Consider the following 24,673-nt stretch of genomic DNA (forward strand, 5'->3'; position numbering starts at 1 on the left):
AGTACCTTAATGTTATCATACTATGTAAGAACAACATGTGCTTACAACTATGTCATTTTGTCTCAGGTAGATATGCATCGTATTGGTCATCATACCAAATCTACTTATTTTGATACAAACAAAGTAAAATCTGATCAAGAACCATTGATACCATACCTGATCAACCATCGCTCGATGACTGTATTTTTGAGGTATTGTATAATACTCCCAGTCTTCATTAGACAGTTGTAAACTACCAACTTTTAATGGAACACGTATATTGTCATTGTCTAATTCAGATCCACCAGTTTCAAGTAACAACACTGATACATCATTGTCTTCTGAAAGTCTGCTAGCTATGACAGCTCCAGCTGATCCTGATCCAACTATGAATATCAGAAGAAATAAAGTTACTGCTACTATAACCATAACAATGTTCTTGAGAGAGGTGGGTTCTATTGATATTTCATATTGGTTTGAAAGTAGGGACATTCTAAAAAAATATTAGTATTAAAATTTCCAATTAATATCAAAGCGTTACAATATTTAATAAAAAAAAAGTTGCAAGGCAAAAGAGTTTACACAATATACATATATTTCAAATACATTAGAAATATGTAATAACCTGTATATAAAGGAGTGGAATATCTCAGTGGAAAGTTCCTTTCTAAAATTAAAGTAATATAAAATTTAAATATAAAATACATTTATAGAATAAGATAAAAAAATCAATCTTAAATAACTTGCCAACAATATATGTTGAATTAACTTTGATATTAAGTGCTTCATCTGGATTGAGTTTTGAAGTAAACCAATACAGAACACCAAACAAAGCTGTTATGACTGCAGCAGTCTGTACTATTGTCTAAAATAAAGTAACCAGCATCATGTAAAAAATTTGAAAAAGTGCAATTAAGAATCGAAGGTTTTTGACAATTTTTCTTTCTAGTAACAGTAACGTAACCAGATTTAAACGTGTTTCAGAAAGATGGAGAGTTCGGGCGATAACTTGCTGAAAGATTAAAGACAGTTGACTCAAGTTTTGTTACTTCTTATATAACACGTCTTTTATTCCCTCAGACAATAGAACAAGTGTGACTTGTCGACCAGATCATGTTCACCCATCAGTAGAACCTATGTGAGATCAAGTCACGTTTGGTATCATCCCTTCATTTTTAAAACCATGCAATTAAAACATATTTAAACTAGAGAAATATATACGATTATGCAGCCCCTTCTTACAACTTCGTTTTGTTACAAAGTGTAGATTCACTTCTTTCTGATACAAAGTGTAATTTCACTTCGTTCTGTTACAAAGTGTAGTTTCACTTTGTTCAAAATCAAGTTTTAATCTTTTTACATGATAGTGAAAGTACTATGTAACTGGATTTGTAATATGGCACCCTCGTCCCCTAATTATCGGGGTAACGTTAGCTATTTTAAAATTTCTAATTCAACAGCGTATCTTTAAATGCCTGTACCATTGTTATCAAAGGTACCAGGATTATAATTTAGTACGCCAGACGCGCGTTTCGTCTACATAAGACTCATCAGTGACGCTCATATCAAAATAGTAATAAACCAATCAAATACAAAGTTGAGGAGCATTGAGGATCCAAAATTCCAAAAAGTTGTGCCAAATACGGCTAAGGTAATCTATGCCTGGGATAAGGAAATCCTTAGTTGAACGAAAAATTCAAAGTTTTGTAAACAGGAAAATTATAAAAATGACCACATAATTGATACTCATGTCAACACCGAAGTGCTGACTACTGGGCTGGTGATACCCTCGGGGACGAAACCTCCACCAGCAGAGGCATCAACCTAGTGGTGTCAATTGTTATCAAAGGTACCAGAATTATAATTTAGTACGCCAGACGCGCGTTTCGTCTACATAAGACTCATCAGTGACGCTCATATCAAAATAGTAATAAACCAATCAAATACAAAGTTGAGGAGCATTGAGGATCCAAAATTCCAAAAATGTGTGCCAAATACGGCTAAGGTAATCTATGCTTGGGATAAGGAAATCCTTAGTTTTACGAAAAAATCAAAGTTTTGTAAACAGGAAATTTATAAAAATGACCACATAATTGATATTCATGTCAACACCGAAGGTTGATTACTGGGCTGGTGATACCCTCGGGGACGAAACGTCCACCAGCAGAGGCATCGACCCAGTGGTGTAAACTGTTATCAAAGGTACCAGGGTTATAATTTAGTATGCCAGACGCGCGTTTCGTCTACATAAGACTCATCAGTGACGCTCATATCAAAATAGTAATAAACCAATCAAATACAAAGTTGAGGAGCATTGAGGATCCAAAATTCCAAAAAGTTGTGCCAAATACGGCTAAGGTAATCTATGCCTGGGATAAGGAAATCCTTAGTTTTAAGAAAAATTCAAAGTTTTGTAAACAGGAAATTTATAAAAATGACCACATAATTGATATTCATGTCAACACCGAAGTGCTGACTCCTGGGCTGGTGATACCCTCGGGGTGATACCATATCAGGAGTATGACAGTTCTTGCCCATTCGTTTTTGATGTGTTTTATTATTTGATTTTGCCATGTGATTATGGACTTTCCGAATTGATTTTCCTCTAAGTTCAGTATTTTTGTGATTTTACTTTTTTCCAAATAAAATTTTCTGGTAAAGTTCAAACAGATTATGTCATTTTGGATTGAGCAACATGTTTGGTGTTTCTATTGGTTCAATGATCATTTTACATCCAAGTTAACTTTTCGGTAAATGTCAAAACGTTTAGAGCATTTTGAAAATTCTATAATTTTTCCTTCGTTTTGCTGTTTCTATTGTAACGATGACCATTTCCAAAATTCTTAAGACAAATGCTACATTTGAACATGCTATGTTATAATACATACATTTTTATTGAGTTTGATGTACTTTAAGAAAACCCAGAGTTCATGTATTTACATAAAGAGTCAGAGTTTTACTTTTCCTTCTTTCCATGACCTTGGCAGTCGTTTTAAAATTAGTAAATACTGTCTGCACATCGAGGCATACCAGATAGAAATAACATAAAATCTCATCTAGTTAGGATTTATAATGACAATTTTTAACATTTTGAAATTGTGTCGCATGTTAGCAGTTTGCATGGCAACGGTAGCCATCTTGAAAACGCCATACCCCGTTTGAAAATCTGCACATGCTGGTTACCATTATGGTAAAGTTTCATTGTAATTGATTCGTTCAATTCCGAGATATGTGCTAGAAGAAAAAAATGGAAGAAAAAGAAGTAGTTTTAAAAAATTGTCAACCCAACTTCGTTTAGGGTGTTTGTTGAGCATAATCTTACTTTACATTGCATATTTAAATTGCATGCATATATATGTTTCCATGAATTTTGTATGCGTCTATATATTTCGTTATTCAGTCGATTGGAAAAGCATACTTGAGTTTACTGCAAACCGTCTCTAAATAAAACATTTTGTCATCCTTCCCAATGCCTATACATCACCATGCTCAGTCGATCTGTAATTCCGGTATCACGCCTGAAACTAGAACAGGCATTTTTAGTGACGTCACAATGTCTGAGAAGAAGTTATCAGCGACGTAATAATGTGCAAGGAGACGTTATCGAGCTTGCTTTCGTCAAGTGTGATACCGTCTTGGAGAGGCAGAAAAGACCAGTAACAAAACGATTAACCGATAATCTGGTTTTCTTCGTATAGATGTTGGAAAATATCAGCTTCTCGACACAATGTAAAGCTTTTTAGCTCGTTTGCTGCACTAACTAGCTATTAAAGCCCCAATCCCACTAGATCACGATCACACCACGCTGACCGCGATCGCAAATAAATAAGATCGTGGTGAGGTCGCGGTAAGAGAGGCATGAACATGTAGATTTACGTTGTTTTCACGATGCTACTACGTCCTCATGACGCTTCTCCAACGATCCTGCCACGTTATCACCACGCTTGTTCTGCGACCTCACTACGATTAGCACGGTCGTATTACGCTCATTACGTTCTCATAACGATTATACCACGATTCTTTTTCGATTGCAACACGATCTTTCCACGCTTCTTTTGCTATTATAGCACGCTCTTATCTCGAGCATTCTACGATCTTTACACGTTCATATCGCGATCTAACTACGCTCTCAGCAACAACGTCAACATCATGTTCCATAAAAAATACTGTTTTATTCCTTCTTATTGTCATTTATACGTAGAATTCTCAAAATTAATATGGACATCCTCCGAAATCTACCAGAACTGGTGGACGTGTGGTAAGTGAAGAGTTAAAGTCAAAGGGGCCTCTTATACAACTCCTGATCCAGTAGAGATGTCGGATCAACCAATCCAACCTGTATTCGGTAACGCATTCCTGAGCCATCAAGATCAAATAGCAATATTTTTTTAACAATAGTGGGATGTGTCAAGCATGGTTGAGCTGTTGGAAATAAGGGACATGAGGTAAAAATAACATACAAAACCTGGAGAACTTTTATATAAATTTAATGTGACAATGGCTAGAACTCGAAAGTAATTCTAGCCATTATCGAAGTTTGAACGAGAAATGCATCGCTAAAGCAAATAATAGGAAATATTTGATCGTATCAGTGTAGCGGGTATGAAAACAAAAACTAATTATGTTAACCTATATCTTGTTCTAAACGAGTAATGCATATTATTAGTGAAGCTGGTATGATTCGATATTTGTTCTCTTTCGATAAAGTTAAATCTTAAAATTTTAAAACGAGCGGCTTGTAGATTTACAATCGTTCATAATGACCTTCTGCAGCGCGTATTTGTTGTCGGATAGCAGTCATCATTGGTGAAGTTTATGTATGTGAGAATATTTTAACTGGTTGACCTTTATAGCAGGAATTAATGTACAGTTCGCAGTCAAAGTTAAAAATAAAAGTGTTTGTAGTATGAACCATAATGAGCAGCTTCACTTTATATTTTTTTATCCAACTTATTAAAACGAGTTTGACAATATGACACAAAAATGAAATAGATGGTATACCGATATTAGGCATGGATTATTTGACGGAGGAAGATAATTTAACCATGGTGGTGTGCCGTCATAAAACTGTTCACGCAGATCCTTGTAACTCTACCTCCAAAATAATGACAATAACAAGTTCAAAAAACACTAGTGTAAAATTTAACTCTGTCTTGGACCTGCAAACATACAGTGCATGTAAAACAATCTTACAAATAATACCATGATACTCATTTATATGAATGTTTCTCTTATAAATATCATACTATATACTATATATACCTCGCTTGAATACGCATGAAATATTTGCCATTGGACATTAAGCATAATCCAATGAAAAGGCATTTTTTGCCTTTTATTTGGGAATAATATTGATGATATTTGGAAGACATTTGATTTATTTCATGTCAATCAAATATATACCTATATATAGATAACCAACTAAACCAAAAGACATCTAAAAGTCGGCATACAGTTTTCAACAAGAGACATGTGTGTTTATACAATCTTTCATTCAAGTTATGAATGTGAACCATGATATAGTTCCCTGAAATATATATACATATCACAAAGTATCAAAAAATGAACAGTTGATATATTTATTATCAATTACATACAATTAGTACAATAATATGCGAACTTCGAGAAATATTACATTAGCATAAAGACTTTTACTGTGGATCCATTTATTGTTTTATCAGTTTTTGTGGATTAAGAAAATCTTGCATTTTTGTGGGAATTTGATTTCGTGGTTTTCTCTTAGTCTGAATACAGCCAAGTAACAAAACAAACTCACCATAGAAACCAGGATCAAAATTTTATATTTATGCCAGAAACGCGTTTCGTCTACAAAAGACTCATCAGTGACGCTCGAATCAAAATAAATTTTAAAGGCCAAATAAAGTACGAAGTTGAAGAGCATTGAGGACCAAAAATTCCTAAACGTTTTGCCAAATACAGCTTAGGTAATGCAATTTTATAATTCGTTGAATATTTAAACTCGTGGTTCACCTGTTCAAACGAAAATCACTAAAATTGGTATCCCACGAATAACAACTAATCAACAGTACGTGTTTCATTTATAAATTTTTTTTTTTATACAAGTAGCTATCTATGGATTATCCCGAGAAATCTTTAGAGTACAAATTTTAAAGTTTGTAAACAGGACACATTTGCAAGAAACACTTATATGATCAGCAGTCAAAATAATATCTATAATGTATGACCACTATGTATTTCCCTGAATTAATTGTAAACTATTTATAAACTGAGTATGAGCCTGACAAATTACAGTTTTAAAGATTTTATTTGTTGTCTAAATTCTCCGACAGTGTCTTTTCCTCTAATGAGATCTGCAGCTTTTTCTCCTATCATTATACAAGGAGCATTTGTATTACCAGATACTTGACGTCTTACAACGGAACAATCAGCGACTCGTAGTCCTTTTATGCCTCTCACTCTAAAATGAAAAAAAAAGAAATAAGAAGTAATACTGATAATATTTCAGATATCTGATGTTCAGTTTAAACGACAAAACACTTGGTATTGCACCGATTCGAACAAAAAGAAATTGCAGAACAGACTACTATGAAAATACTCAATTATATTGTTTATGCCTTAATTCTGTAAGTATAATTTGGACAAAAAATACATTTTAAGTGTTTTCCACCTATTTTATATTTTATATTAATATTTAAACATGTATCATCTCTTATATATATGTATGCACACAGCAATCATTTGATACCTTAATTGTGGGTCGACAACAGCTGTCGTGTCGTTGAATCCACCCATTCTACACGTGGACACTGGATGGTTAACAGTTACTGCTAAATGACGTAACATACATTCCCAATATGAATCACTGTCAAATGTATCTTTGTCGCATATCCCGTCAATATCGAATGCATTCAACGTTGCATCAATCTCTTTCAATGCTTTGGTAGAAACAATTTGTTGTGATTTTCTAATAGCTGAAAAGACATACTAGTACCTCTTTTAAAATGATAAAAAAATCAACTTATTACCTTTTGAACGTTTTTTTTATTGACCTTTTTATTATTACTAACTATCAGATGTATAAGTTATATCATCGCACCGCGGGTATATTATCACGTTGTGATTGGTTAAACGCCGTTCGGTACGCGGCGAATCTCTATGGACTAACAAGAGGGTAAGTAAATGTCATAGGGGTTCATGACGGCTCGTCTACTGTTGATGCTTACGTCATCTATTAATGCTGTTGTATTTCATTGTTTTTTTCTTTCACAAAACGCAGCAGGAAAAGTTATTACAATCAATACGGGACTCGACATATTGCATCAGCACCTATGGATTTTAACATCCCTAGATGGATCTGATCCGTAAGGGGTCAGTAGCAAACCATATAACTTATACTGCTAAACCATTCTTAGTATAATACTAATGTTTGATATACACTTGATATATATATTTTGTTTCTTCGAATACTTATATTTCAAAAACCGCTCACATTGTTATAAATAGTTTACCTTGTCAAATTAAAAAGGTCGCATTGAAATAAAATTGAGAAAGAAAATGGTGAATATGTCAAAGCGACAACCACCCGACCATAGAGCAGACAACAGCCGAAGGCAACCAATGGGTTTCAATGGCTATTTAATTTTTTGGAAAAACTGAAATAGCCTTTCAAGACGTCAAATATAATTCAGACTATGATTTACTATAATATTTAGCATTATTTAGTTTCTTTTACTATAACATTTTAGCAGTGAACATTTTTGAATTGATTTAAATATACATCATAGATAGTATTACACTCAGAAATACTTTTCGAACAGCGATTGTTTCAGTTAATACAAATACAGATACAAAACCCCGTCACCTTACAAAAGCGAATAAACGAATTAAAATATTTTAACTTATCTTAACAAACAAAACGAAACCTTATCACTATAACTCATTCTCTTAATAAAATCGTTTTGTAATTATTATGTATTTCATTCGCGGCAAATCCATCTACCGTTAACATACCGCTTATTAAAATTTTGACATCATCTGGATGTTGAAGGTAGTTTGGATTTATAATAGGATGATCAAAAGGGTCTGCACTTTTTAAACGTATGGATCCTTTACTCCTAGGATGAGACAAAATGTTCAGTATGGTAAACTCTTTCTTACTTCCTGTTTGTTTCAGCTGATCTTTTATCTGAAAATAAAAAAAGGATTCATGGTAAGTCTATATTTAATGTGTAAAATAAAATGCTACTGTACAAAAGTAACCAAAGCTCTGACTGATATACATTTACAATGACATGCTATAATTTTTGATTTCATATCTCCAAAGAGATTAACTTCTTAAAATAATTGATCAACGCTGATCCTCAAATTCGTTTCTGAAATTAATGATGTAATCGTTTGACATATGTTAAATCTGATGAGGAATATAGTCGTAAAGAATCGAGAGCTTCAAAGTTTATTAGTTATTTATGTTTGAGATGAATATTTAACTACCAAGTATATTCTAAATCGTCTCGGAACCATGAAATTAGCAATGTGTTGCTTCCATATTCCAAGTTCTCGGGGGCAATGTAGATAGATGCTGATATCTTCAGAAGAAGAAAAAGCGAAATCCATTGATCGTTCTTTTTATATGGTGTATACGAAATTTATGATGAATACAATTTACTTGTATTTAGTATCATATCATAGAAAACCGAATATTTTGAAAGATATTTTTTGTCTAAATCGAGTTGTATCGATTATATTTCATAATCATTGATTTTGAAATAAATCAAAATATTATGCTTCTGGAACTGTGTAGAATGAAATTATATGAAACGTCATGTTAATATATAACTGACCATAGTTACAATTAAAGGACACATACTTCTCTTTTCAGGTTTAATTCGAGTCCTTCTTCAATGAAGTCTTCATCTTGGGCAGCATTGAAAAATTCAAGCTGATAATCTGGCCATTTTGGTTCTTTTTTATTTCTGTTTTTCTTTTGTCCAAACATGTGGCCTTCGCCACCACAATATGAATTTCATCCTTATAAACGAAATAAGCACATCATATCGCAGCTAATTTTGAGAAATGTTAAAAAACCTTAACTACTAGTATATAAGCAAAGCACTAACCATGATCTGGTACCTCGTTGTTTGTAAAAAAAAATGTCAGCAATACCATTAGAAATAACTAAATGCAAGAATATCGTTCCTACGTACAGACGCTTTATGTTTTTTTTAAGGGATATCGATACTGTCTTCGATATGATTTGCACTAAATACCAATTTTTCCATTTTATACGAAAGAAACATTCCAACTGAGCAGGTCTCGCCTAGTTTTGAGATTATTTTTCGACCTTCCTAAAACCAATTAGTTATTATCAATACTTAGAAAGTCCACCTTCCTTTGGTATACACACTAAAACACCACAGCCAAAAGCGTTCACTGTGATATGTTTGTGTCAACGTAAATAATGACGTATTTGTATCATATTACTGTACTAGACTGAACACATACAGTTGCAACTCGAAATAGCAAAACAGCCTACCCTTCAGGAAAACATTTGTTGGTGTTACCATTTTTTTTTTATTCTGTATTGTTATGTTTTAACCGAGTGATATTTCCACTGTATGTAAACATCTGTAAATTGGATAGCCATAATTAGGTACGTTTATGACATCAAATTTACAAAACTAAAACGTAAGAAGTGCGTCGAGCTTAAACTTGGGTTAAATAGGTCATTGACTAAGGGATTTAAACTACATTTCATCACCGAGAATTTTTAATAAATATCTTGTTATCAACAGCTTATCTAAAAGAGGGACGACAGATACCAAAAGGACAGTCAAACTCGTAAATCTAAAACAAACGCCATGGCTAAAAATTAAAAAGACAAACAGAAAAACAATAGTACACATGACACAACATAGAAAACTAAAGAATAAACAACACGAACCCCACCAAAAACTAGGGGTGATCTCAGGTGCTCCGGAAGGGTAAGCAGATCCTGCTCCACATGCGGCGCCCGTCGTGTTGCTTATGTGATTACAAATCTGGTAAATAGTCTAATTCGGTAGGTCAAATTCATGAAAGGGAAGGGGATTGCAGTTACGACGTAAGGAACATATCCGATACCATTTGTGAAACGGTTATTCCATAACGGTCAACCAACTGATGGCGTCCGTAAAATTTATGAAGGGATGATTTCAACTTCACCATTTGGAACTCTTGGTTTAATAGCTTCCGTGTGAGCAGTTACCCTCTATCAAGAAAATCATGATAGGAAATGCAAGCACGGGAACATCGTATCAATTAAGAGATATATACCCCGTATGCAGGTGCTGCTGGAATGTTGCTACTTAGAAATGGAAAGTTCACAATTGGAAAGCTGAAATCATCTCTTTTGTCGTAAAGTTTTGTCTTCAACCGACCCTCATTGTCAATTTCTAGATGTAAGTCAAGATATGAAGCCGACTTAACTGTATCTGTAGTATCCTTTATCTCCAATTCGATGGGATAGATGCGATCCACATAGTCACCAAATTTTGAATTGTTTAGTGAAAGAACGTCATCTATATAGCGGAAAGTAGAGTTAAAAGGATATTGCTAACTTCTTATCTTTCTTCTTAAGAAGTTCCTGTATGAAGTCAGCCTCATAATAATAAAGAAACAAGTCAGCAAGAAGGAGGGGCACAGTTTGTTCCCATTGGGATGCCGACAGTCTGTTGAAAAACACGTCCTCCGAACGTAACAAATATGTTGTCAATCAAGAAATCAAGCATCTTGATAATATCGGTTTCAGAGAATTTTTTGTTTGAATCAGAATGATTCTTTACAAAGTAGGATTTATCCCTCCCTAAGACAAGATACTTGTATCTACGTTAGCCATTCTTTTTTATGAAGCAAAGTAATACCAACTCTTTTAATTTGTCTTTTAGTTTGGAATGTGGAATACTTGTGTAAAGAGTAGAAAAGTCAAATGTGGAATACTTGTGTAAAGAGTAGAAAAGTACAATATATATGAAATAAGGTCTATCTCATCGTCTTTTACCTGCTTGTTTATGCTTGCTTGTCAACATTTCAGTATAAAATAATTTTGGTTAATTCAACTATTGTTGACCTTTTTTTGCTTTAATAGTATGACCACTACAAGAAAACGTCGATGACTATTTTTTTTACGTTGTAAATTTCAAAACATTTTACCTTTTCCAGTCAATTCGTACCAAATTGTATTAATCATTGAATTTGACAGTTCCGTGGTTACTGTATATGATTGGTTGATTTTGTACTTCATGAAAAACATGATGTGGTCTTCTAAGTTTTCACCTACGGGTAAATCAGCTTTCAATGGTATCTAATGAAGATATATATAAAGAATATAACAATCTATTGGCAAGATCTAACTTTAAACAACAGTTTTAAATGCTAATAAGAGACTCTAAGGTATTTAAATCGTTGAGTTGGCAACATGTATGCATCATTAAGATCATAAGCAACTGTGACTGAGATCTTAAGCACACATAGTAAGATTGAAACCAGTTTTGATGATGATCTACTGTAAGAATGTTAATTACAAATTGTCAGACCAAAGGACATTAATTCATATCAGGAAATGATTTCACGATTCCCATTATCAATGTTCTTATAGGTCTGGTCTTGTCGTTTTGACAATTGTGTGTGTGTGTACGATTTTCACATATACAAATGTATAGTTAAGTTTTGATGAGGTTTGCTGATAATAACTTAAATGAGCATATTTATTGCCTTTAAGGGTTGAAAACTGATAGTAAAAAGGCACTTATTTACAACAACAAAAACCCATACTTATTCTCTCAGAAAATATTGACGATATTATCAAAATGCTGGACTTTTTAATCGACAATATATTTGCTGAGTGAAGAAGATTCACATTTCGTCAGACAGTCGATATTCCTATGAGAACTTTTTGTTCACCGCTTCTTGACGACTCGTATTAAACAGAATTCATTCAGAGCCTTCTAATAGACAAAATGCAAAAGCAAAATCCTGATTTTTTTAATTTACTTTCAGATATATAATAATGATGTTACATCACTAAATAACCCATATTTCAGTCAGTACTTGCAACTTATATATCACACAGAACTTGCAATTAAGGATACTTTTGATTGAAAAAAGACTGCCTCATAAATTGATCTTTTCCTCAAAATAGACACCGATAGACGACTTCACACTAAAATCAGTGACAAACGAGAGGATATCAACTTCCAAAATGCCATTTTCCCATTACTCTGCAGAAACATACCCTCTGCTCCGGCGGTGTTCATATATCTCAAACTAGAGGCTCTAAAGAGCCTGTGTCGCTCACCTTGGTCTATGTGAATATTAAACAAAGGAAGCAGATGGATTCATGACAAAATTGTGTTTTGGTGATGGTGATATGTTTGTACATCTTACTTTACTTAACATTGTTGCTGCTTACAATTATCTCTATCTATAATGAACTTGGCCCAGTAGTTTCAGTGGAAAATGTCAGTAAAAATTTACAAATTTTATGAAAATTGTTTAAAATTGACTGTAAAGGACAATAACTCCTGGCGGCCATCTTGGTTGGTTTTGCGGGTCACGCCACACATTTTTTAAACAAGATACCCCAAAGATGATTGTGGCCAAGTTTGGATTAATTTGGCCCAGCAGTTTACAAATAATGGTAAAAAATTTACTTTAAAGGGCAATAACTCCTAAAGGGGTAAACTGACCATTTTGGTCATTTGACTTATTTGTAAATCTTACTTTGTTGAACATTATTACTGTTTACAGTTTTTCTCTATCTATAATGATTTTCAAGGTTATAACCAAAAACAGCAAAATTTGCCTAAAATTACCAGTTCAGGGGCAGCAACCCAACAACGGGTTGTCCGATTCATTTGAAAATTTCAGGGCAGATAGATGTTGACCTGATAAACAATTTTACACCCTGTCAGATTTGCTCTAAATGCTTTGGTTTTTGAGTTATAAGCCAAAAACTGCATTTTACCCCTATGTTTTATTTTCAGCCATGGCAGCCATCTTGGTTGGTTTGGCGGGTGACGCCACACATTTTTGAAACTAAATACCCCAATGACGATTGTGGCCAAGTTTGGTTTAATTTGGCCCAGCAGTTTCAGAGGAGAAGATTTTTGTAAAAGTTAACGACGCACGACGGACGCCAAGTGATGGGAAAAGCTCACTTGGCCGTTTGGGGGTTGTTCATCCTATACAAAGTTTATATACAAGATTGTACTCCTTACGCGGAAACAGACTTATGAGGAGGAAAGATAACAAAAAAAATGACACTCCATTAATGTTATGGACACGACTTGGTGGTATATACGATATGTCTTTGTCTAAAATAACTAAAGACACTTTAACAACATCTCTATCGTCTGTCTGCTAAGAACCAAACGTGACGTATTCCCGAATATGATTGTTTTGCTTAGTGTGAATTTGCATTGTTTTACGACGTGTCTTGGTGTTTTTAAACACCTAAAAATTCATGTTTTATTTATGTTTCTGTTGGATGTGAAATGTATTATCGTGAGTGGTTAGCATTCTGCACTTTGATGAACTTGATATATGTCTTAGCTGTCAATATAATCAAGTTAATCTCCATTTCCGATGGATATTTTGTTAGTCCAAATATCTTTGTCACAGCATTTATTTAAAATCGCCTTTCAATACCGTCATTATCATGATAGTTGTTTAGACTTTAGCTAGTATTGTGAAAAAATTGTATGGGTTTCAAGATTATATATGAGTTACAAAAATACTTCACTTTTTAATATGTCCTGTTTTGTCTGTTTGTGATTTTTGTTGTTATTCTGCAAATTTCATGTTATTATGTAATTTATCTGTGATAAAAGTTCCTGTATTTGTTAGTGTTTTTAACATTCGCATATTAGCGGCAGATTTGGCTAGCCATGAAACCAGTTCAAGTTACCAGTTTTTACCAAAATTTCCTGTACCAATCAAGGAATATGGCAGTTGTTAACAAATAGTTTGTTTCTATGTATGTCGACATTTGTTTTTGTTGCACTTGAGTGTTTCTGAAGATCAATTGTTTTCCTCATACAGTTGATGTGTTTCTCTCGGTTTTAGCTCGTAACCCGACTTTTGAACAGCGGCTAATTACCTTTATCTATCTGCTAACTCATTTGTTGATCGTAAAAGTTTGACCATTTTTCGGTTAATGGATTCCTTCGAACTTTTGAAAATTAGTGAATAATCAAACAAGTGATGAAATTGTCATTCAAGCAATAACTCTTTTAAAAAGTAAAAACACAAAAATACCGAACTCCGAGGAAAATTCAAAAAGGAAAATCAAAAATCAAAAGGCAAAATCAAAAGTCCAAACACATCAAACGAATGGGTAACAACTGTCATATTCCTGACTTGGTACAGACATTTTCTAATGTAGAAAATGGTGGATTGAACCTGGTTTTATAGCTAGCTAAACCTCTCACTTATATGACAGTCGCATCAAATTCCATTAAATTGTCAACGATGCATGAACAAAACAAACATACTCAAAGAGTAAAAATGTCAAAAATAGGGGTACAACAGTCAATATTGTGTTATCATCTTAATATCTCTACATAAACAACAAATGTAACAAAGAAGCACAAAAGGCATACATTAATTTAACATTCTCATTTTGCTTTTCTTATACGGCTGAATTTATCTATGTAAAGTCTACCCATAATGATAGAAGGTTTCATTACTGGTTTAAAAATGCGCGTTTGAAATTCGCACAGGTTTGATTCATGATTTTACTCGTTTTTTCCTGCATTGTAGATCATATGCTACCGACAACATGTTTTTTATTTTGTTGGCCAAATAAAAAAAAAGATCCCAAAAGGCATTTTTAATATGCAGATGTTTCCACGAAGATAACTGATTTATTCAAGATATGTGTTATTTGTTCCGAAAGGAGTATGTCCACGAAGTGCCAATATTGGCACTAAGTAATATACGAATATTTTGTTTTTTCGTTTTAAGAAACACAACTTAAACAAATTTAGGATGTGCATGTTATTTAATGTATTATGTGATTCTATTTATAACTACGAAAACTTTAAATTGACAAACCCCTATATCTTGTAGATGTTTCCTTGGTCCAATTCCTGATAACATCAATAAGGTCGGACTATTAACTGCCCCAGCAGAAACAATGACTTCTTTTCTAGCAAAAACCTGCGTCTTTCTATTATTATTGATAAATTCCACACCGATTGCCTTCTTTTGTTCAATTAACACCTTAAAAAATTAAACGAAAACAAAAATTGATAGGAATTGATTAAATAAATTATTAAATTAAATTATGTTGAAAATTTGGATATTTGTGTCATTACGGTCGTCATAATAAGCTGATTGGCCATTATGACAAAAGTGTGTCAAAAATCTCTACTATCCTCCAAATATCTGATATCTTCCTCAGTCATTATTACCTTCATCATTACAGAACTGAACAAAGAAATAACACGACAGATGCCGTATACAATGCAGGAAATGCTTACCCATTCAGAGCACCTGATTTCACTACCGGTTTTTAGTGGAGTCGTGTTGTTTCTTAATTATTATTTATAACTGTTGATATAAATGTCCTGGTTTTGTGAGTCTTTGTTTACTCTTTGGTTTAGTTGTTATTGCCTTAGAAAGTGAGGGACATTGAAAAAACTCTATCCAAAAAATCTGAAAAAAAAATAATACTGGGAATTATACACAACTGTGAGAATCTGCAGGAAGTAAGAGAAACCAACAATTACATGTTACTGCATGTAAAGTTATCAAATGGTTATCTCAATTTGGAGTGCTATTTGTTGGTATGAAAGGGGTTAGGATATCGAACTATGCATGCAAGATTGGACTTAATAAGTTGTTTAAAACTCATTCTCGATCTCTCCTATAACGTAAACTTATATAAGGCAAAGAAGACAAAAGAGCATAAATGTGTCCTACACATCGGTATGACCAATTGTTAGATATTTGTCTCAAAGACTGCGTCTGTCATTATGTTTATCAATAATAAAAACAAATATAATACCTTGGTGCCATAACTGTGAACACCTATATGTAGATTTGTCCTTTTTAGAACAGGTCTGAGGTAAGCCTTTGCCGTACTATACCTTTCTCCATCTTTGGTATTGGTCTGCATATATGCATAACCTTCAAATATTGCAAAACATAATTAATACGAAAATACCGGTTAGAAATACCAACAAGAAAGATAAGAAGTTAGCAATATCCTTTAACTCTACTTTCCGCTATAAAGATGATGTTCTTTCACTAAATAATTCAAAATTTAGTGACTATGTTGAACGCATCTATCCCATAGAACTAGAGATAAAGGATACTACAGATACAGTTAAGTCCGCCTCATATCTTGACTTACATTTAGAAATTGACGAGAGTCGGTTGAAAACAAACCTTTACGACAAAAGAGATCATTTCAGCTTTCCAATTGTGAACTTTCCATTTCTAAGTAGCAAAATTCCAGCGGCACCTACATACGGGGTATATATATATCTAACATTGTTGGGTTGATGTTTTATATATATATATACAACTCGTCTAAACATCAACCCAACAATGTTAGATCTGTAAATTTGCTTTCGCAAATTTTTGGTTCTTCCCTCGCCGGGATTCGAACCCATGCTACTGTGATATCGTGACACCAAATCGCCTGCACTGCAGCCGTCCCGTTAGACCACACGACCACCTGGGCTCTCAAAAAAAAGAGCTTTCGGTGGCCATATGTTACCTTTCCACGTCAGTTTTAATCTAGCGGCGGACTACAGTACATGATATATAAGGCATGAAGATGTTATTGTCACAGATCAGCTAAATTATCTATAGTAAAGGATCCTACAAATTAATATAAGATACAGTCACAGAAAATAATTATATTCATAAGTACGTCTGAGTCAGTGACAACCCTACAACAGATGTATCCATCGGATAGTTGTATATACATTATGTACACAGCCATTTATCACCATCATTGATTGCGATCCGATGGATATATCTGTTGTAGGGTTGTCACTGACTCAGACTCACACGAAAAATACCAGTCTTACAATACAAACGTCAAACTCATGTTTTGTCTGACAATATTTTGTTTAGTTTCGGGGGTAATCAGTGTCGCTTACGTCAAAACAGTTTGGAGGAAAAAAACAAATACTATGATAAGAAAAAATATTTAAAAACCACAAATTCGGAAAAGTTGTGTCAAATACGTCTAAGTTAAGCGATGCATGGGATAAAACAAATAAGGGTTTCAAATATAATTCAGCTTTGAATAAATGGTTACAATCCGTATAATCCTGGTGAAGAAGTCAAGGTTCAATCAACTTTCATATTTACCCAGAACAGATGGCATCAGCCATCAGCTCTCGAATAATCAAATATAACAAGAGCCACATATACAGGATCAACCATTGCACTTACATTAACAAAAATTAAAAGATGTAGTATGATATCAATCAGACTATGCACACGACATTTAATGAAGAAGTAAGCAACTAGAGGTCATCGTGCAGCCTTCACCAATGAGGAAAATCAATATCCCATAGCAAGTCAAAATCCAACAGAATGGTTAATTACAAATGTTTAACAATTCAAACAGTTAACGAAACAATTAACAAACAACAAACAAAAATGGTATACAGCAAAAATCGACTATCACTGAATTACAGACTCTTGATTTTGGAACAGTTTCACACATATTTTAACGGAGCAATAACTGTTTGCTGGCGCCAATCACTCTCCATAACTGGAACATATGCTATTTCAGAATAACATCAGATCAAACTATAGAAAAATAAACTATAATTGTGTCCCGCCATGACTTCCGAGGCTTATGGATAGAACTTCATTGTTAGCAAAACGCCGTATACTATTATAAACATGATATTCATAGAATAAGTATTTGTGAAGAAGAGACAAACACTTCACCTTGGCCTCGTTTTGCTGACACTGAACAATTCATCATATGTAAGTTATGTAGTAGTTCAACGTTATCGTTTTAAGTAATATGATATCTACTTTACATTTTAAATTGGTACAAAAAGTTAAAAATTATCTGCTCTATAAATAAATTATAACCATAATAAATGCACTGTATAAAATGTGCATATGAGAACAGCTAATTATACACTGTCATGCGTCGCAAATTTTGAAAAGAGACATGCATCATAAGTCTAAGTCAAAATACAAATTAGAAAAAGGAATTCTAAATGCTTTCTTTGACATATTTTTTTATCTAACTGCAGTGCAACAGGTTTAAATTAAATTAAAATCGATTGAAGTTTTGTTTTCAAATACAATGTTGAATATTACTACGTGCTATTAAAAAAAATCTTTTTTTTGTAGGCATTTATGGTGCTCAATACTCTTCAACTGGGTCGATGTCACTGCGGGTGTAGTTATTATTCCCAGTATGTATCACCAGCCTAGTAGTCAGCACTTCTGTGTTGATATGAATTATCATTGGTATAGTCATAAATATAGAATAATTATTCAGAAATCTTGAATTTTGGAAACACTAAGGCTTTTCTACCTCAGAAATAGATTACCGTACTGTATTTGGCAAAACTTTTAAGAATGTTCGGTTCTCAGGGCTCTGCAATTTCGTTTTATATTTGGTCTTCTTAACTCTTTTTATTTGAGCGTCACTAATGAGTCTTTTCGATTTCAATCCTCGTATCTATGATGAGCTTATTTTATTAATGCCTTCGATTATGAAAAGTCTTCAAATGGTCTCTTTTATATTACAACAAATATGCTATACAAACATAGACAAGGTACTATCATAGACTTGGAATAAAGTAAAATCACAAAAATTATAAACTTCGAGGAAGTTCATAGCCTGAAACAAAATATTAGCTCAGGAAAATTGGCATATTAAATTTTACTGAACGTTTTATAGTTGCAGAAAAGAATCTAATCGCAAGTTTAATTTGAACACAATTTTATGATATGTGTCGTCATCGAATCTTCCATAAATCATGTATGAAATATCCGCTGATTTGTGCAAAAGATCGATTTCCTTTGTCTAAAAGAAACATTTCTGATATTTTGGTAGTTTCAAAAGGAATTCCAATAAAATGAAAATCTTGTCCTTACTAACCGAAATATTGTAAAGTCTTATTTACATTTAACCACCTATAACATGTATTACTAACGAGAGTTATAGAGATCGGGTATTTGTATATCTTCCATTTTTAGGAAGTAGGGAAGAACATCTGTATAACTCCACCCCGTACAACCTTCTGTTGACCATTGATCAAAATCATGTCTGCTACCTCGAGCATATGTTAAGTAGTTTATAGAACTTGATCCTCCAAGAACACGCCCACGCGGCCAAAATGATTTCTGCAAAATGATTTAATTAACAAATATAAAATAATTGATTACCCATTAGAATCATAGCAAAAGACAAGTGAACTGAGGTTTTCAAGAGGAAACGTCTTGTACCTGCCTCATCAGAGGAACCCGTATAACTCATTTGAAAGAGAAATATTGGCGAAATTGACCACCAATTGGACATACTTTAGGTCTTATATGTTACTAATTCCATAAGAATTAACTAATTCAAGATTTTTCATCAAAACTATTTGAAAATCTTTGTTCAACAGACTTTTATCAAGGTGAACACTAGTCATTGAATGTTGTTTAAGCAAGATATTTCCCTAAATATAGGCGTTGCCAGAATGACAATTCACATAAAAAGAAATTTCACTATAAAAAAGGAATATGTTTTGACGTAAAGTTAAAACTAAACAGACTTTTTTGAAAATGTCTTCATACTAGTAATGATATGAATTATACTTCTTTTTGTTATCGAAGAAGTAAAGACAATTACTATATAATCCCCAAGCTTTGAATTATCTGAAAAAGGAAATCGTTTTTTTTTATCGGGATGTTAAGTTCAAGGTTGTTGCCAATGTTTTTATTTTTCTGTATGAGTTCTGTATACAGCCGGCTACGTGGTAAATCAACTTTTGGAAAGTTCAGAGTTTGGATGTGTCAGTATTCATTAACATGCCATTTTGTCTGTTGAAAATTATGTATCCTACTCCAAACGTAGTAAATATGTTATCAATAAAATAAATAATATAAATGTTACATTACTTGATGATGTAAGAATCATAGATGAATAGGGTTCTAGCTACTAGAAACATACAAAAAAAAACATAAAGTATGATTTGTTTTTGTTTAATCAATAATGAAAGTGAAATAGTGAAATAATAATTAACTTTTTAGCAGCCAGTTTGGTTCAATGTTTTCAAATAAAAAAAAGAAACAGTGATGATGAATTATTCATTTGCCAGTGTATAATTTGACCTCAATGAAGCCGTAATCATGTAATCTTAAATTAGATACAGATGAATAACGCACAAACTGTACGTGTTTGTATCATTTGAAGGAAATGTTGAAAGTGAAACAAAGGTAAGTCATTTGATTGACTGATTCGATCAACAAAAAATCCCTCTTATATACAGTAAAACGCCGATTGACATATATTGTTTATCTATAATATGAAATTAAACCGACCTAGAAAAATTCACTGTACGAGTTCTCTTTCAATTTAATTCAATATTTATGGTTATATCGCTTATATGACCATCGATGGTCTTCAGAGGTCAACTCGATAGTTAATTAGATGTCGCCTAGAGTCAGATACACACGAAACAAAGCTACAGATTATCGAGCCCTTGTTCTGTAAATTGTTTAGACTTTTTATAATTTGGATAAATCTTTCACATGGTAAAATATGAGAATTGGTAGAATCGGTGGACATTAAATTGGCAGATAATGCCCGTTTAATGAGTAGTACCATTTTGGCAAATCGTGTAATATGTGATCAGTTATAGATCACTGCTATAAAATCCTTTGGTCAAATTGGAAAAGTTCCGATAAAATACACATAAACTTATTGAGAGTCAATGTGCTTATAAAGAATTACAGTTGCTCACACTTCCGTCTTTTGGTCTCGGATAGATAACTGACGTATTAGCAGCCATAACATGGCCATATGTTTTATTTGGTTATAAACAAAGTAATTTTTTATCAATACCCATTCCAAGCGTACCTGATCAATCATCGTGCGATGACTGTATTTTTGTGGTACTGTAAAATACGCCCAGTCTTCATTAGACATTTGTAAACTACCAACTTGTAAAGGAACACGTATATTGTCATTGTTTAATTCAGATCCACCGGTTTCAAGTACCAATACTGATACATTATGGTCTTCTGAAAGTATGTTAGCTATGACAGCTCCAGCTGACCCAGACCCAACTGTATATATATAAAAAAAGAATAGTATACTGTTACCATAAGAATATTCTGTGGAGAGGTTGGTTTAAGTGATATCTATTCTTTTTGAAAAGGGACAGTCTAAAAAAAGTTTTATATGATTGCAAGTTAATTTCAATGATTCAGAAAATGGTGAAAAAGATGAAGGGCAATATGTTTTACAATTAATATGCATACTTTGAATACACTAGATATTTGTTATTGCCTGTAAACAAAGAGACCGAAGATCGACCTTTCATGTGCATTTCCTTTCCGAAATGATCATAATAAAAAATTAAATTGTACAATTCATTTATAGAATGCAAATAAAATGAAAGGAGAAAAATCTGAATAACTTGCCAACAATATAGTCATATGTTGAATTAACTGTAATATTTAGTGCTTCATCTGGGTTCTGTTTTGTAGTTAACCAATACAATACACCTGTCAAAGCTGTAATAACTGCGATAAAATGTAACATTTTCTGAAATAAAGGTACATTTTTTTTTAATATCAATCTTTTTACAAATGATGATTACAATATATATAATACAAAACTCATAAAAACATATAAGTTTCGTCATACGGACTTTTCGTCTTAAAAGTACTCACCAGAGATACAATCAATAGTCGAAAGGCATAATTAAATACAATATTCAAGAACACGGAAACATTAGCCTAGTCTAGATTTGAAGAGACATCCATTGTTAAAATACACCTCTTGTGCTGTAAAAATGTCATCGTTTCTTTTATGATTTTATCTTTATCTTGTGATATTAACTGCTAGTGTCTCAAACAATTATTACCTTAAACCGTTTCCATACATGAACATAATTAACGGATATTATTTCGACAAAGTAATAATATTTGAAAGGGGTTGACAAGTAGATAACAGGAAATAAAAGTTCATTAGAAAACTGTTAACTTTGGGTCTTTTTGAACACATCATAATATTGATATATAATTAGATTCTGTTGATATCTCAATTTCAATTTCTTTTCAATACTATTTTTATTCAATTATCATAACGGTACCCGTCGCATCTGAAATAAACGATAATTTCTAAATTCGTATATTATCAGATTATTACATGGCATTTTTCATATCGCATGTTTTATCAGCCCTAGGTTTAATATCAGCCCACGAGCCGCATGGCTCGAGGGCTGATAATGACCGCGGGCTGATAGTACATGCGATATGAAAAATGACATGTTATGATATTTTTATCATATGCTTCAACAGTAAAGAAAAATAACAGATTAATGTATTGATCCTTTTACGTGCTTCCCGAAGTTTAAAGAGTAAAAACGTTCACGGACGTCGGACCCAAAATTTGATACATTCAATATGACTTTTTTCTATCATATGACTCAACAGAGAGAAAAAAAACCAATAGTTTAATATAAACGAATCGACAAAAAAATAGATTCAACAGTATACATAATTATGAACATTGTTTGGAAAAGTCATTTTTTTTAAAGAAACTTTCTAAATTATGTTTCAGAATTTTTTTTGAAATGCATTTATTTAATAATTTGTTTGTTTTTTAATTATTTTTATTACTTTTATTATTTTACACGATATTCTTTCCATTATAATTGTTTTGTACACTACTATGTAATGTTTTTTTCACTGAAAACGTAGCATTGAAGTGTATTTTCCGGAATTGGCCGAATATCACCGAAAGGCATGTGATAACAATCGAAGCATGTGATAAACTTTTCAAATCAGCCCGCTAAGCACCAATTCGAAAAATATGAAATTTACGTCAATTTAATGCTATCCTTATACGGTAAAATTTATATATTATTTAGTGTAAGTATATGATAATCATCTTTATATGTACTTTAACATTTTCATGAAAGGTTAATATGCGAAATACGTATAAATTGGATGGCGTTATAGGAAAAATATTTTTTTACTTTGATAGGAGTAATCATAATTATGATGATATTATTTTTTTAAGTTTTTAACGAAACAGAAAATAAAAAAAACTTTATTCTAGATACCCTAAGGATAATTCAGCTTAGGTTTGATCTGAATTGGTTCAATAGTTTCAGATGTGGAGATTTTTTAAAGTAAGAAAAGATGATAAACAAATTGAGTAAAAGGGAAAAAAAACTCCTTAAGGGGTCAATTACAATTTTGGTCATGCAAACTTATTTATAGATCTTACTTTGCTGAACATTTTTGCTGTGTACAGTTTATTTTTATCATTAATAGTAATCAAGATAAAAACCAAAAATTGCAAAATTTCATTAACCAATTTAATAGTACCAACCTAACAGCGGGTTATTAGATTCATCTGGAAAATTCAGGACTGATGGAACTTGACTTGATGAACACTTTTATCCCTTGTCAGATTTGATCTAAATTCTTTGGTTTTAGAAAAAACAAAAACTGCATTTTAAACCTATGATCTATTTTTGTCACTGACGGCCATTTTTTGTTTGTTTGACGAAACAGAAAATAAAACACAACCTTTAATCTAGATATCATAAGCATCATTCATTCTAAGTTTGGTTGAAATTGATTCAGTAGTTTCAGAGAAGATGTTTGAAGTACAACGGACAGCCGACGACTGACGCCAAGTGATGACAATATCTAATAGTTTCGGAACGGTGAGCTAATAACAAGACACAGTAGGTAAAAAATTCACGAATACGGGAACATCAGTCAGCTAGCTAAACCTCTCACTTCTGCGAAATTCTCATACAATATGAATTTACCTCGGAGTTCAGTATTTTGGGGATTTTACTTTTAAGCACATTGTTTCTAGATATTTTTAAAAATCAGTTCTTAAAAACTGATAATTTAAGTGTGGAGCAATTTTTCTATGCAAATAGAGAGGGAATTCTCAGAGTTTTTAGTGTATTTAGAAGAAATGATTATAATACAAATGAAAGTTTACGGTGCATAAATATTAAAGAAGAGCTAAGACAAATGTTTGGGCATTCAAATGTACAGCTGTTCCTTTGGAGAAGTCGGCATCTGTAAAAGGGTTTACAAATTTGAAGGAAACTTCAACAAGCAATTCTAAAATGGGGCTTTACAAATCAAGCAAGCATGTCAGTGTCAAGCTCTCAAAAGACACATTGAAAACGATTTAGAGAACATAAACATTGGCGAAGGCCTAAATTTCAACAATGGTTCTTTTGGGTATGGAAAAGATGGTAGACCATCTGCTTCAAAGCTGGACACAAAGCTAATAACAATAAAAACAATATATATTGCTCCAATAATTCATACGCAAGCATTAACCTTTAGGGTCAATCAGACAAGTATCCTGAATACATAAATGAAAAAAGAGCAAAACACAAAGGAATTGCGCAGCTCAAACAAAAGATCAGAAAACTTGACGAAGATAAAGCTCAACTTGAATCGTTTATGGATTTCGAGAAATCAGACCTCA

At 32.8% G+C, this 24,673-nt stretch overlaps 1 protein-coding gene and 1 pseudogene across 1 annotated transcript; both read right to left on the reverse strand.

Annotated features, from left to right (window-relative positions):
- Positions 1 to 4,170, reverse strand: part of LOC134705818 (glucose dehydrogenase [FAD, quinone]-like) — a 30,259-nt pseudogene extending 26,089 nt beyond the window's left edge.
- Positions 4,171 to 5,050: 880 nt separating this feature from the next.
- On the reverse strand, positions 5,051 to 21,742 carry LOC134705819 (oxygen-dependent choline dehydrogenase-like). The gene is made up of 10 exons (XM_063564535.1): positions 21,622 to 21,742; positions 21,056 to 21,264; positions 19,146 to 19,335; positions 16,007 to 16,128; positions 15,052 to 15,219; positions 11,210 to 11,299; positions 7,972 to 8,146; positions 6,707 to 6,932; positions 6,251 to 6,418; positions 5,051 to 5,138 (listed from the first exon to the last, which is right to left on the reverse strand). The coding sequence occupies exons 1-10, from the start codon at positions 21,740 to 21,742 to the stop codon at positions 5,051 to 5,053; spliced, it is 1,557 nt and encodes a 518-aa protein (XP_063420605.1).
- Positions 21,743 to 24,673: the final 2,931 nt, after the last annotated feature.

This window comes from Mytilus trossulus, chromosome 2, assembly GCF_036588685.1.
Source record: "Mytilus trossulus isolate FHL-02 chromosome 2, PNRI_Mtr1.1.1.hap1, whole genome shotgun sequence".
Taxonomy (NCBI): domain Eukaryota; kingdom Metazoa; phylum Mollusca; class Bivalvia; order Mytilida; family Mytilidae; genus Mytilus; species Mytilus trossulus.